At 43.1% G+C, this 16158-nt stretch overlaps 1 protein-coding gene across 2 annotated transcripts in view; it reads left to right on the top strand.

The window, feature by feature from the left end:
- The window catches only part of Esr1 (estrogen receptor 1), a 313180-nt gene that overhangs the window by 284107 nt on the left and 12915 nt on the right, over window positions 1-16158 (top strand). For both annotated transcript variants that reach the window (XM_051206066.1, XM_051206068.1), the window contains exon 7: window positions 2966-3099. In XM_051206066.1, the coding sequence (XP_051062023.1) occupies window positions 2966-3099 (134 nt within the window). The remainder of the gene's footprint in view (window positions 1-2965; window positions 3100-16158) is intronic.

The following is a 16158-nucleotide window of genomic DNA, read 5'->3' as shown; positions in this document are numbered from 1 at the left end:
CACACCCAGGCTCCTTCCCCTGCCGCTGTGCAGTCTGTTAAGTAAACAGAGACGTTATACTGAGAAAGGAACATTTCTCTATTTTGGCTGTTGAGCTGTTATTTTTAAAGCTTCATCCTCCAAACATTTCCCCATCCTTATTTATTCTTTTCACTAAAAAGATGCACTCCTCTTTTAAAAAGTCAACTCTGTAGCAAGAAAATCCCACCTGTAGTATGTACTCTCCATCCAAGGCCAAGAGAACCTTTGATGTGACTGCCAACCCCACCCCAGGGTCCAGCAGTGTAGCTTCCAAAGGTTTCTCTCTTCTTCTACTGAACCCCCAACCATCCAGATTTCCAGTAAAGGTGAATGCGTGCGGCACTTCTGATATTCGGACTCATGGTCAACCACTCTCTTGAAGACACATCCCTCTTCTTTGATATCTGTGCCAGATATTTAAATGCTGTCCCTTGAGTGGGGACACTCCACTGCGTATGAAAACTCAGTAAAGTTAGTCTGAAAATACTAAACCAGATGCTTGACTGCCCATCCAGGTTGCATGTGGGCTCTTCTACCTTCTAAGGGAATATGTCCATTGCATATTTGTCATCTTTCTTGTCATCTTGCTTCCATTCTTGATATGTTACCATTGCTCATATCTCTCTTGCCCTACTCTGATGCCTAGCCCAAGGACTGGTGCAAAATAGTCCTTTGGTGTACCTCGTGGAATGAATTGAGATAGAACAAGAAAGGAAGATAAAAGAAACCATGTTGTTGGTATTCTGTCCTCTGGTTGGTAGAGCTGCGTGGTTTGACTTACCAGTTTGGGTCTAAATCCTTTGGTCAGAAAAAGGAGAAAAAGCACCATATTAACCTTGTTGGATGTGCATGAATATAACAAAAGTCCCTTGTATATTTCATGTCAGTGTGAATAAAGATGTTTTGCTCAGTCAGTGATGATAATAAAAATTGTTTGCTACCTGGAAGGAAGATATTAAGCTCGATCCTGTCTTACTTGTTGCATCAAAATAATTCCCAAAGGCTGGCTGCACAATTCTGTGAATATATGACAATCTGATAATAGGTAAATTATGGTATGTATAGCTCAATAGCATTGTCAGAAAAAAATTAATGTATCTCAGGAGATCAAAGATTGATACAAAAAAAAATTGTGGAACTTCAACTAGAAGAAAGAGTAAGAGAATTGTCATATGATATCAGAATGGAAAGTAATCCCCTCAAAGATATTGTTTTAAAACTGTAAATGAGAAGTCTGAGCTGTAATAAATACCTTGTAGAAGAAAATACCAAGAACAAAATTAAAATAAATATATGAGAAACCATGAAAAACCTCTAACACAAGACTAATTACTATAATATATAAAGAGTTCCTAATAATCAATGTGAACATGTCTGATAACATTGAGGGTAAATGTAGGCCAAAGCTAAGAGTAGGAAGGTCAGAGAAAAATTTCATGTTAATATACTGCACAGCTACCAATGTAGCTCAGTAGTGAAATAGTAAAATGTTTTCTTAACTTGTGGGAAGCCTACATATAAAACTCAGGATGAAAAATAGAAAAGGAATTTTTCTACCTATTTTTGTATTTATAGATATAAGCTTTTGGGATGTTATATCCAAGTAGTTTAGCAAAATGAATAAGCATTCCCTTTTACCTAGGAATTCCAATTCTAGAAGTATGATTTATAGCTCTCTGTACATGATAATCATGAGGATTGTTACTGGATGGATTGTTACAACGGCATGGTGATTGAAAGCAAACTAAATGTCAGGGAAGAAAGAGGTGGCCCAGGTTTCCCTTATGCTCTGCGGACAGTGTGTTGATCAGCATGGGCCACATGTACAACGTAGATCCCAAGACTGTATCACTCAGTGACATCACAGCTATCTTACTTTAGGTCTGCTCTGTGAGGTTCACACAGTGACAAAACTGCCTAGTTAATGATACATTTCTCAGAATATGTTCTCATCAGATGACACATGATCACATGGCATTTTGTTGAGTGTTCCGCTATCCCTCTATTGAGAAGAGGGGGATCTCCGAGACAAAAACAAATCCCAATGCTCACAGGTGCATTTGTGCCTAACCTTGAAATGCTTATAACGTTTTATAAATGTCTGCGTATTCATAGACTACTTTAACCTTTCCCCTGTATGTTCAGTCCTTCAAATACATCATGCTTCAAAGTAAATTGATTCCTTTCATATATAGTGTGTCATTTAATTTCTGAAACAACCCCATGCATAAGATACAGGTGCGGTGATAGTCCCTTGAGATTTCTCATTACTTGCTAATACTAAGTAAGGTTAAATTCTTGAAGCTGAGCCTGAGATCGATACAAGATAAAACTCCATCTTACCCTGAGTGATATAGAACACATGTAATTGGACAACAGTCCCCAACCCTCACAAATGTATTCCCTGTGTCCTCCTCAAGTCCAGCACACTACTCTGTGCCCCTTCTGTGTTAAGGCATATCCAATCATGCATTTCATTGCCATCTCATGTAGCACCAGTGACCTCAGCCCAACCACACAGTCATTACCTGCTATATATAGATTTCCTGGTCCTCAAACGTCTCAAGACAGATTAGGACGATACCGTATATTAACGGAAGCCAGACACACCTTAGAATGCATGGTCTTTCTTCAACCCTGTAATCATGCAATGTCTAGAACTAACAGCAGGTCCACAGTCACACCCAAACCATAAGCATCTTTGAGCACTCCACATTTATGACAGCAGGTTTGACCACCGAACACCAGAACTCTTGTAATAATGTCAAGATTTTATTGATGGATAACATTTTTCTGTCTTGCCATCTCAGACTAAGTGAATGTTCACTTGTGCTGAAAGGAAGTAGGCTGCTGGTGGCCACTACTGATTTGAGAGCTGGGGGATTTTTATGATTTGTGGAAGATTTTTCCGTGCTTTAATGCTTTTTAAAATTTGTTTTTGTAGGAATCAGGGTAAATGTGTAGAGGGCATGGTGGAGATCTTTGACATGTTGCTGGCTACATCAACTCGGTTCCGCATGATGAACCTGCAGGGAGAGGAGTTTGTGTGCCTCAAATCTATCATTTTGCTTAATTCTGGTGAGTTGCTACATGACAGAATTTAATGCTGGGTTTCTGGGAGAAATATTTACTTGTAATTTTTTTTCAACTCGATTCAATTCAATCAGTGTAAAGTATGATGTTATACATCGAAAGAGATGACACGCGTTTCAAATAACCTGTCATCACTCTGAGACCATGTTGATCAATTACAGTGTGGGGAAAATATTTGTGTATCTATAGATAGAGATACATGTTAAAGTGGAACTAGATTAAGGGACGGTCCTTCTAGGTTATGGCATATGCCCTGGATGCACAGCTCAATTGTGGAATGTGCGGTTAGCATGCTCGAGGCCTGGGTTCGATGCCTAGCACTAATAAGAAAAATGATGTTGTCAAAATACTAATGAAAGACAAGTTATTGGAGACAGAAAATGTTTCTGGCTAAAACTGATTAAAGATATGCTTGGCTTAAAGATTTAGAAAAAAAAAAATAAACAAAACAATCCTCAAATGGAGGACTATGGAATGTTGTAGATAGAGCTCCCGAAAGTGCACTTGGTTAGGAGAAGTGGCTATTGTCCCTATGCAGGATTCTGCTGAGGAAGCCAGGCTAGCCCCTTCACTCCCCTCCCCTCCCCTCCCTTCCCCCTCCCCTCCCCTCCCCTTCCCTCCCGTCCCCTCTCCTCTCCCTCGTCTTTCCCTTTCCTTTTCTTTTTTCTTCTCTCCAGTGAGGTTGCCTGTTGGACATGGGGAGTCACCGCAGGTCACCCCAACAGAAATCGTGGCTCAGCCTGAACTAACCCTGTTTACCCTTCCCCACCCCTCTGAGTACCATGTAGATGGCCTTAACCAGGGACCTTTGTCCTGTAGGTCCACTTAGTTGTATCTTAATGTCACCCTCTCATAGAAATCACATCTGTTCTCAAGCCCCTAGCCTGACTTAGTCCCTCACCCGGCATACCTGGTCTTGGATTTATGAAGTGCAGGGTCACAGCATGATCCTACCCAGAGCGAGTCCACTGTCTTTGCGCAACGTCTGTCTCCTCCCCAGGACCCAGACCCTTCTCATCTTCCCCGACAATTTTCCACTCGGGTTCTCCACCAATGCTAGACACCCATATTCCTTAATCACGTTATCATGGCAATCATCCTCACTTATCAACCGAGAGACAGAAATTGGTACTATTACACTAGGCAAGGACTGAATTATGGAGTGAAGTTCCATGAAAAAATAATGTGACTCGATGGCCACTCAGGAAGTGATTACCCAGCATTCAAGTTTCTAGCCCCACTCATGAGCATTGTGTCTTTTCATTTGAGTCGCTTGTCCTACTCGTTGAAGGGTCCAGATCCCACAATGGCTCTTTATTGGATGACGGTTCTGGGAGTAGAGCCACTCGCCTGCACGGCGCCAGGTCCCGATCCGTCTCCTTCTTCAGTGGGGGGCTGGCATGTGTGGACAGCCTACGTATGGGCAATCTGTTAACTTCAGGGACAGCATGCTGAGCAAGTGTTGGAAACTTTTGTTGTTTTTTTTTTTTTGTTTTGTTTGTTTTTGGTATTCCCACTCTAATTAGAAAAGAATGCCTCCGACACAGGAAGTAAGCTGTAGAATGAGCAGCACAGTGGATACTTGTGGTCATGAAAACTATTTCCCACGTACCCGTGTACCTTTTTTTTTTTTTTTCCTGAAGTTTTGTTGTTTCTGTTCTTACGATGGTGTGGATGTATTTTTTAATATTATTGCAAAAATGAAAGAGGAAACACAAGATTTGTGGACTCGGAGGTTTTATAACCCAAAATTTTTAAGGTGTCACCGGAAATCCTTTATTGAAGACTGACTATGGAGTCTCACACTGTACTTCAGAATTGGGGTCCCAGCTGAGTCTCTGGGACACTAAGCAAGCCTCCCATTCCCTCCTGTCTTTGTTCCTGCCCTCTGTCTCAGAAGCTCTATAATGCACGCTTGCTCTTAAAGGGTGGGGCACGGTTTTGGAAATAAATGGCCCTGTCTACTGCAGAATTGACCGTTATCGTTTTCTGTGAGGTAATGGGTAGCAGCTTGCCTTTGCCATCAAGGACAGTACTGCTGGCTCAGGAGACCTGGAACAAAGCAGAAGCAGCTGCCCAGCCCTTACAGGCAAAACCACTCTTCTCACCACAAAATGAACTGTGTTCTAGAAAGATGGGTCCCTGCCTTGCACAGTTCCTAGTGTCTGCTATTGTTCCTGGAAAAGCAAAGCCATGGAGGATGAGACTCTGAGACATAACGGGCCAGTACTGGGAAGCCTTTTCAAAGTGGAAAAAAATAAAAGGAAGGAAGGAAGGAAGGAAGGAAGGAAGGAAGGAAGGAAGGAAGGAAAGAAGGAAGGAAGAGAAATCTGCCTCAGGAAGGTTACTACCATCAATTACCATCCCCACCCCCAGACATGCATACAGTTGTAGGAGTTCCAGATGTTTCTAAAACCTTAAACAACTCACGACTTTGAATTGGGACAACTCTGGACCTATAATGAGGCTAATGACAAAGTGGTTGTGACTCCAGGAACCCCTGGCAGAGGCCATACAGGCTGTGGTGCAGGGAACATGATTAGGAAATGCCTGCCCATCCCTGGCTAAGCCTTGGGGTTTGGGAGGGAGGAAGCTCGTCTTTTGTGCAGACACCCTGTTCACAACTGCTTTGATTTGGAGGCAAAATTAGGAGAAATGAAGGACGGTTTTGAGGGCCTGTTCAGAATGTCTTTCTAGAAGCCACAAGAGGATTCCAAAGGCCAGAATTTCCACAGAAGATGCCCTCACAGCTGTTTAGAAGATGTTTAACTCAATTCCTGAGTTAGTCAGAACAAATTATTATTCGATTACAAAAGCTCAGAATCATCCTTAGAGCAAACACGGATCCCACACAGAGGGAGAGAGGTAGTCTTGGCCAATCCAGACAGGCCTTAGCAACAAAATCAATAACAGCTTCATGGCTTTCTGAGAACTAGCTGGACAGAGTAGGAAGAGGGCTGCTCAGGGCAGGGGCCTGAGGACCAGAAGCGAGAGGAAAAGCCGCTCCAGCCACAGCGGGAGGTTGAGAAGCTTGCTGCGGGCCTGGCTGTACTATTATTGTCCAGTGTGATGTCAGTTTTCCTTCATGATCATTCAGACACGCCCACTGCCTCCAGACCCAGCTCCATAGTGAGTCTTCCTTCTCCTGACTGCTTGGCTTCCGAGGAACACATGGTCTAGCCTTATTTCATTCATTTCTTCCGTAAATTCTATATTTGTAACAGTCTTGCTGAGGTCTTCATGACAGACACACCCAAACAAATGTTCTGATTTTGTGTTTCTCTCTCTCTCTCTCTCTCTCTCTCTCTCTCTCTCTCTCTCTCTCTCTCTAGGCAGAATTACGAATTATTCTCTGTTTCTTTGTATGTGTATTTCCCAATTTCCCTAAGAATGGTTTATTGTTCATTTTGTGTTTCTTGTGGTCTTGGAGCCATGTATTGGCAACAGACATGGACTCGTTCAACCCTTTAATAGAAGCGTATTTGCTGAACATTGCCGGGGGATAGACTGGAAGATCATCTGGCTGGGCTCTCCCTCCCACTCTGAAGTACCTGCCTCCCTGTGGACTATCTCGGCACCATGGGTTACTGAGGATGGAGGAAATGATGGACACATGGAGGGTGCAGTTGGTGGAGCCCATGTAGGGAAAGCTATCATTGTCAAGGACGAGAACCTGGCCTCAGCTGAATAAACCTCTGGCTTTCATAATGAAGTATCTTAGTTTAGTGTCTTCCAGGAAGGCACCCTAAAAGTGGAGAGACTCGAGGCTAATAGTAACCGAGACTGCAGTAACCACCAGGAGCCTTGGTAAATTACACTGCATAAATGGTGCAGAAACATGTTAGGATGGCCTTGATCACTTGGGTCTGACCTTCTGTTGACAGACCACAGGGGCAAAGCTGCAGAATCATTGCGTATCACTTACTAATTTACTTTCTTCTCAGCCTCATGCCCCTTCCAAATCCACTTCCAGGCAGAATGCTCCCCTGTCACTGTTTTCCAAGCCTCGGGAAATTCATGTATTGAAGCTTTGTGTGTAGACATCGGTCATCTCTCACGTGTGTGCAGTTTAGCATTCGACTTACTTATTTTGCCTATCATTTTCAGAGCTGCCTCTTACACACACCCACGCATGCGCACATGCACCCCTACAGTTCTGTATATTGTATTCCAGAGAGCCTTTCTCATCTCCAGTCTCATTTCAGGCTCTGCTAACTTATCCAGTGGATCCCAGATAACGCCTCCAGTTCCTGGTTTCACCTCTATGCTGTCTGTCTTGCTCTAGACGCCCTCTTTCCTCCTGTCCTGCAGGCCAATTCCGGCTACCCAGAAAGCCTCAGTCCATCACCACCAGCAGGGTTTCTGGTTGCTCCTGGAGTATCTCATGCTGTTGAAATATGATACCCTTGATCCCAAACTCAACTTCCAATGACATTTGTCTTTCAGTGGATGGAATAATAATTAAAAAAAAAAAGGAATAAGAACTAAAGCCCACAGACAAAACTACAACTCTAAGTGAGAAAAGAGAGGTCTAGAAAGCAAATGGCAAAGTTTCTAAGCAGGGTAACCTTGGTGTCCGTTCAGTTAGGGAATCGAGGCAAGTTTGAAGAGCACACATGTCACACATACATTTTAAAAGCGTGGCAGCTGCCTTATTAGCAAACACATGTCTTATTTTCACGGCGCTCTCATGAAAAGCACATGCGGCCAAAGCTGACGCAATCCTGCTTGTCTTGGCTGCATTCGCCAGTGGCCCCATTCTTGTTAGAGAAACATTTATTTCATGATGAATTATAACAAGTTTCCATCAACGGAGACTGACTCTTCCCCCGCCCCACCCCCACCCCCACCCCGTTCTGGAGTTACTTGTACTCAGTATTATTAGACCACCACTCGGAAGCATTTAGATTTTTTTTAGGAATAAAACAATGATTTAGAGAGGCTCTATATTTGGATAAAAAGAACATTTTTAAAACAAACCATATTTACTTTAAACATCAAGGTCTCATTAACTCTCTGCAGTTGAAAGTTTCTGACAAGAACAGGCCTGGGGAATAGCAAATGGACACATTATTAGGGATGCCACAGTTGTCACATCAGAGAAGATTCCCTTCTACTATCGCTTGGCTTTTTTTGTGATGCCAAGCATCTTCTCCACAGAGTGCTTACTGTCATTATTTGGAGATGAATGGCACTTTATGGTTTATCGTCGGCCCCTCTGACTGAAATCTGCAAGCAGCCACATCCACTCAACTTTTGGAGCCTTTCTTTCTATTGTGACAATGTCTGATACAGCCTTAAACCTCTTTGGTGGCATGGCTTCCTACAAGTGTGCTGTGACCCGAGCTTTGTCTTTAGGAAGGTCTGGGATTCAGGGAATGGACTCCGCTGCTTACCTGAGGGATGGAGACCTCTGGCGAGCTATTTCCCTGACTGCAGTGGGTACGCTAGTACCCAGTGAGCCTAAGGCCTCAGAAATGTCATGGCTACTGAAATAACGTCCATATCAGATCTTACTCGGCTCCTTCCTTGCATATAAGCACAGGTGAATACTAGTGTGTTTTTTCCACAGCGTGCAAATGCAAAACCCCTTCCCTTGTGTCTTTATAAAAGGAATGGCTTTGTTCTTCTTAACAGAAGAAATAATAACAGTAGCCATTATGACAGAGTAGATTGCTGAGGGAACAGCCGAGACCTGCTGAATCCCTGCCATTTGCAGCGAAGGCCCGTTCACACAATGAACATGCCCTTTCCACTAGACTGTGCACAGGACGGAGGTTGGCGGTTCAGATCCCACATCATGTCTCAGAGGTCTCTTGGAGCTTCTGAGAAGTGGGAGAGCCAAGTGTATGGCTTAATTTTCTCATTGTTGTGACAGATACTTGGCAGAAGGGAGCCAGGGTTTATGCTGGCTCACCGTTCAAGGGTGCAGTCCGTGGTGACAGGGAAGGAATGTCATCAGGTGGGTGGATGCGGGTGCTCAGCCTGCTGTCCTCTTTAAATTCGGTCTCAGACTCCAGCCTATGAGATAGCCCTACTAAGACTCAGGGAAGCTCTCCCATCTGCAGTTAAACAGGCTTTTAACTTCCTTATAGATCCTTATAGATAAACCTAGAGTTATGTTCCCATGACAATTACAAACCTAATCAAGTCGACAATCAAGAATAATGGTCACACCAGGCTAAGTGCCTACAGCCTACAAAGGAAAACACAGAGGGTTCTGGGCTTGAATGTGACATGGTTAAATTTAATCCCATTAGGAGGTGACGAGAGGGGAGGTATTAACTTGAATATATACACAGACGAAACTTTTGAAAGATTCCCGGGAATCCCTATAATTGACAGGTGGCTTTATACAAAGGAAGGGCTATCTGGTGCCAGGCACTACTTTGGGTCCTGCCAGCATGAAGACCCCCCTACCTATAACCCCTCACCCTCAGACCAGAGCCCTGAGCTGAAACAGACCTTTTGTGTTTGTAGTTTACCCAGATCACCGTAGGTTGTTAACAACAAAAACACACACTGACGGACTGACAGATACTTGGTACCAACAAGTATGGCTGTTAACAAGCAGTTACTGAAAGTATGGGAACAGCGCTAGGGCAACGTTAGGAACAGAGCATGGGAGAAATTTAAAAAAAAGAAAAAAAAACCAAGTGGAGAGTGTAACGATTCAGGCATTACGCTGGCCTGCCCCTGTCCCCTGACAGAATGCACTCAGGCAGTGTGCCCTGGTCAGCCCAGGGTTCCATGAGTACTAGTCTGCAGGCAGGTGTGAAGGACCCTTTAAAAGTCAGACCCCTGCCCATTTACGCTCTCTCTCTCTCTCACCTGCTTTCGGTTGACCACCAGCTACCCCTTCTTCTTCTCTCTCCCCTCTCTCTCCCCTCTCTCTCTCCTCTTCTGTTCAGGTTCTCTATGTCTCTTCCCCTCCCCCTCACTCCCCTTTCTAAATAAACTCCTCATTCAAGCTCTATCTGCCTGGCGTGTTAATCCCTCCCGCCCTGGTCACCCTCGCCTGCTATGGAACCTGCTATGCTCTCCCACGCGGTCCCTTACCTTGGGAACCAGCTTTTATTTCTATAACTGTAACAAAAGACCAACAGAGAGGGCCTTGGATACAGTAATGGGAGCATTATGGCTGTTTTAAGAAGAATTACAACTGGTAGGCTAGACAGTTGTGAAGGTTACGTAAGAGAAAAGGCTAGCCTTGTTTTTATACTATTAAAAGAACTTCAGTGCATTGGGCCTAAGCCCTAAGACTGTAATGAAAGGCAGACGTTAAAAAAATGATTGGCTAGATTATTTGCTGGAGATTTCTCAATGCCAAAACTGTCATGGAATTTCTAATTATTAAAATTTTTATTTTACTTTTATTTTTGATTATCTCTCTGTGTGTGTGAGATTATGCATGTGTGTGTAGTACCTGTGAAATCCAGAAGAGGGCATCAGACCTCATGGATCTGGACTTACAGGTAGTAAGGGGTTGTCTCACATGGGTGCTCGGGACCAAACTCAGGTCCTCTGCAAGCGTATACTTGTTCTTATCTGCTAAGTCATCTCTCCAGCCCCTTCCCACATGCTTGTATAGTGACCAAAACCTGTTTCTATATTGAGTATCACTGTAGTTTGTAGTGAAAATTAGAAATAAAGTCAAGTAAAGTAGAACTATCTGGCTAAGGCCTGGCTAGGGAAATGGTGAAGGGAACAAAACTTATGTGCACACAACTTAGCACTTGTGGAAGAGCTGTGTAGGGCTTAGATGAGACTGTGCTAACCAGTTAGATGGTGCAAAGAAGTTCGAGAGAAACTCAACTACAAGAGCACATTGGTTTCAGAGGCTTAACCCTAGGCACCACGCACGCCTTGATAGCCTGGATAACTGGGATTGTAAACCCTGATAATGCCATCTGTGGCCACAACCACTATGGTTCAAATAGGTCTAGGCATTGTCTGTGTCAGCAGCAGATTCTGGGGGTAAATATATTGTGCTGGATATTCAAGTGTGCTGAATGCAGGAGTTATGAGGTCACGGCAGAAATTCATTATAGGTCACAGCTGCTGTTCAGTGTCCCTGGTAGAGCAACTCCAAGTGGTTCTCAGGAGTGTAGCTTCAAGAGCCCCAGAAAGAGCAATGTGCAACCCTCACCGTGGAAAGCTACAAGGGGTATAAAAAGTCAACCTGAAAGAGTTGCCTTGTGGCTTGTGACCAACAACCATATGGAAAGCAGGCTTTAAATTCACATCTAATTGTTCATGATGCATTCAAACAATTTGCACTTTTTTGAGCAAGTAAAAGCATTTTTTTTTCTTTTCTGATGTTATAAGCGATGCTTATTTTGTACTTTTAATGAAGTGCTATCCAATTTCAATCTTTAGTTTACACCTTTTAGTAGAAGTACGTTTGCGGTGAGAAAGAGGGAATGGCCATTTGTAAAGTTATTGATACATAGTGTCCCCCTGTCCACACACATCCCCAGATCACTCTTCACCAATCACTGTGATGGTCCTTCCATATACACAAGCCATTGTGCCCCATGAACCATGAGGCAAGTGGATGAAAGTTTCTGGAATGCCTATGGAGATGCTACCTTCCTCCTGCCCAGCCCCTGCTGGCACTCTTTAAAAACCCAAAGTCAAGGACTCTACATACACTATCACATAAACACCTCCTTTAAAAGCTACCTTCTATCAGAATCGGACTTTATGTTGCAAGCAGGGGCTGTCTAGTTTTGCATTGTGCACAGACATGACAACCAACCACCCTTGTAAGCAAACAGCAGGTCTGTATGGCAGGCTCTCTTAAGTCTTACATTCTACCACCGAGTTTTAAAAAGGTATCATTTTCAAAAAGCAAGGCAAGTAACCGAAGAACCGCACACACATCGTGTAAATTATACTCATTTGGAGTCAGAGAAACAAACTTCCAGTGATGTTACTAGCACTTGGTTCTGGAGCTTCCTGGGATGAACATTCCATTTCCTGTTCATTAATGAGCTTGGAAGAAACAATTCGATCCATGACTTTACCTTCAATCCAGCCATACCCATCTCTGCTAAAGCCAGAGCTGGTGCTTCTCCATTCTCTGCAGATGGAAGTAGGCATGCTCTGAAGGGACAAGTGTCAGGAGGGAACTCTGTTTTCTTTAGAATTAGCATGGATGACAGTGAAGCGTGATACCCAGAAAACGTCAAAATTCTTCTCCTCGTGACAGCGAAGCTCTGGTCCTTCCTGCTGGGATGGCAATGTGAATGACTGAATTAGTCGAGCCTCTACGGCCTCTGAAAGCAAAATACATACAACCTTCTAGAGAAACTGTGGTGCTGTGTGCCGTTCGCCTCTGCATGCGCTCTGAGAACCATGTACTGTTGGGTTTTGAAGGCATCTATTATTATACTTAGCTATGCAGCTGAGATTATTGGTGACGTCTCAGGATTCTTTCCAGCTAAGAAAACCACCAGATAAATTTTCAGTGACAAATTGGTTAGCTTCATTTCCTGCTGAAACCACAGCCTTAGAGAGCCTCAGAAATATGAACCACCTTAGAGATGATGGAAATATTATGAGAAAAGTAATGAGTAATGTCTCCTTGACAATTTCTGTATTCTTTGAAGGAGCCATTCGCCAGGTGTATTTCCCACTCAGCAACTCAGGTATTGACACAGTCTGTGAAATAATAGGAATAAGAGGCACTTTTTGTCTTTTTAATAGCATTTTCATTCTTTGCTGGGTACCCAATGCTTGGAACTTAGAAAATGCAGAAAAGACAGCAAGAAAGACAGTCTCTCAGACCGTCACAATTTCATCACGTGGAAGTAATCATTGTTAACATTTGGTAACACTGTGAACTTTTGGTAAAAGTATCTAGTTAAAGAGACTCATAGCAGCTGGCAGGTGATTGCACACACCTTTAGTTCCAGCATGGGGGAGGCAAAGGCAGACAGATCTCTATGAGTTCGAGGCCAACCTGATCTCCATAGTGAGTTTCGGGACAGACAGAACTATATAATAGAGAGACTCTGTTTCAAAAAGAGACTCATAGAAGATGCCCAATCACATCAATTACTTTTTGCCACACCATCCTCTGGCCTGTTTTGAAAAGCAGAATTGTGCCTAAATTGCACCTAATGTTTTTCACAATTAAAACTATTAGCGATCTCATATGTCCGAGGAAGTAAGTCCATCAGCAATTATTTCTAGTTTCTTGGAAGCCTTAGAGCTAAGAAATTCTTCATGTAACATCCGAGTGCTGAGCCGCAGTGAGGCAGATTTGGATGCTGGCATCTCAGGCTGTGGCAATTATTTACCTTTCTGGAATACCCCTAGCCCTTGCATTTGTAGACTCCTGGACTTCAACCTCTTGCAGTCTGTTTCCCAACAATTAAAATGTGATTAGTGTATATTTTTCTTCTCTGAGTTTTTGCTTTTACTGGGGCTGGGGAAATGTTTCATTTGGTAAATCGCTTTAAGACTCAAACTGATCTCCAGTACCCACACACAAGGTGTGAGCATTTGTAATTCTAACCCTGGGAATGAGGTCCAAGAGGGTCACTGGGACTCATGAGATATTATGGGATATTGTGCTGCAGGTTCAGTGAGAGAACCTCACTCAGTTTCTTGTCTTAAGATTGTGCATAATTGAGAAATCAGGTGGTTTTTCTTTATTGTTGAATTTGGGCAGCTTTTTACATATTGTGGACAATAGTGCTTTATTGGATGTGTCTTTTGCAAATATTTTCCTCTCTCTATGGCTTGTCTTGTCAGTTTTTGGAGACTGGTGGCTTTTACCCCTCATTCTGCTGAAGTCAAGTTCTTGCAATGGGGGTCTCAAAGTTACCCAAGGGTGGGGGACAAAAAAGCAAGGAAGGTCAAGAGTGCATAGGTTTCCCTGCTACCGCCCCTGCTTTAACCATAGGAGAATGGCATGACAGCGTTTAAACGTAAGAGTTTCACATGACGCTGACTTTGTCTGTCTGCACATCTGTCTCTATCTATCTCCTATTTATCTATTTATCTATCATCTATCAACTTATCTATCTAACCTATGTATCTCTGTCTATCTACCTATAGATATAATCATATGGGGATCTTTTGATTCTTCAAATAATTTCTAAATCACCATATTAACTAATATTTTTAAAAATAGGTTTTCTTTCTTTCTTTTTTTCTCCTGAGGATCTTTCCTCTTGCTCTCTAGCCATATTTCCCTCAGCATGGCCTCCTCCAAACTTTGTCTCCTCTTCTTTTCTTTCTTCTTTTCTCATTCCTTTTCCTCTGCCCATTTCCCCTTCTCCTCCTCCTCTATCCCACCCTTCTTGTTCTTGATAACCCACTGAGCTGCTCGTATGGTTCCACAATCAAACTAATGGATCTTTAGGCATATTTTTAAACACTCGATTCTAGAATGCCGTGTCTCCATTTTTGGAATATAGTGTGAGCTCTCTTCTCCTTAGGAAAAGATAAAATAAGCCAGTCACGCGCCCATATGATGCCTTTCCAATGGGGTGCCTGTCCAGGGAAGTACTCACTTAAAATGACAGATGGAAGTGAGACACCTGAAGGTTCATGCAACCCACACGCTCACTTGTGTCTTGAAAACGGGAACGTTTGACACTAGTCGTAAAAAAAAAAAAAAAAAATCAATCCTAGAGGGGGTCCTCAGCCATTTTGATTCTTGTTCCTCTGAGGATTTGCCCTTTAGGGGATCAGTCCCTCAAATGAGATAGTGACTTCATTTCTTAGCTCCTGGTGCTGAACGTTACAGATGTTTGAGCAGGCTGCCCGGCTCCAGCTGATGAGGACATGTTTGCATAAGGTCATTGTGAGTTCTTAGTTCTCAGGTCAGCCTTTCTGAATCAGAGGGTAAGTCAGATGGACGCTTGATGATGTCTTCTGAGTGTCACTTCTTGATATTCCATTGTATTCAAAATGCTATGGAGTTCTATGCAATAAAAAGTGGTAAATCAATAGTTAGCAAATCCCACGGAAAGGCAGAGTAGTATGAAGAAATCTCCACGTCTGTGAACACATCTTTGCTCCTAAGATGGGCTACAGGGTTGGCTCTAATGTTCTTGACCAACCTAAAGAGAAAGCACTCCATTGCAAGGTTCAGAGGCATTAAAAAAATAAATAAATAAAAACAGATTACAATATACTAGTTACTCAATAGAACCTTCCTGAAGGCAAAGGTGACTGTTTAACAACCAGGACTTGATAAAGATCATGCAATCCATCACTGAAGGAAGCCATGGCGGGAACTAAGGCAGACCTTGAAGCAGAGCCCATGGAGGACTTCTGCTTGCTGTCTTGCTCAGGTTCGTGCTTAGCTGTCAATTACACACCTATCCAGCAATATGAAATCGTGATCCTACCAGAGCACCTATATGGCTCAGATGGTGGGATTTGAACAATGGAGCACAAGGTAGCCAAGTATCATATCTGGTGGTGCAGGACCATCAGGAACTAAATTTCCAATCTGCCTCTTCATCATTTTCCTCCCTAAAAATCTATTAGGGATGGTCACATGTTGTAGCTGCCACTCTTGAGTAAATCAATTAACCTCAAACAGCAGCTTAAAAAGGTTTTGTCATAAATTTTGAAAGGTCGCCAATAGGATGATTTGCATCTTCAGTAAAATGTCTGGGGCCTCGAGTGAAAAGACTCATCCCGTAGGGGCTGAGAGTTGTGGATAAACATCCCTTTGAGGCATCTTTACTGATGGGCTGTTGGATGAGGCTGGCTGTTGTCTAGGATATTGGTGCAAGATATCAACGTGGATAGTGCCATCTGTCTTCACACTGAGACTCTTATGAGGTGACTCCTTATACAAGCAACAAAAGTGGTCCCCAAAGCAGCTACCAAGGCAAAAACTATGAGGTCTTTTATGACCTTTTATGCTTAGAAGACATGAGGGCCATTTCTAGCCTATTCCATTGGTTACAGGCAAGTTATGAGTCCACCCAAATCTGAGAGAGTAGGCTTAGATCCACTGTCTCTACAAGAAGCATGCTAAGAACCCACAACCAAGAACAGATATATAGGAGC

This window comes from Phodopus roborovskii, unplaced genomic scaffold (genome assembly GCF_943737965.1).
Source record: "Phodopus roborovskii unplaced genomic scaffold, PHOROB, whole genome shotgun sequence".
Lineage (NCBI taxonomy): Eukaryota > Metazoa > Chordata > Mammalia > Rodentia > Cricetidae > Phodopus > Phodopus roborovskii.
The sequence above is the reverse complement of the archived record's forward strand: the minus strand, read 5'-3'. Positions and strand labels throughout refer to the sequence as shown.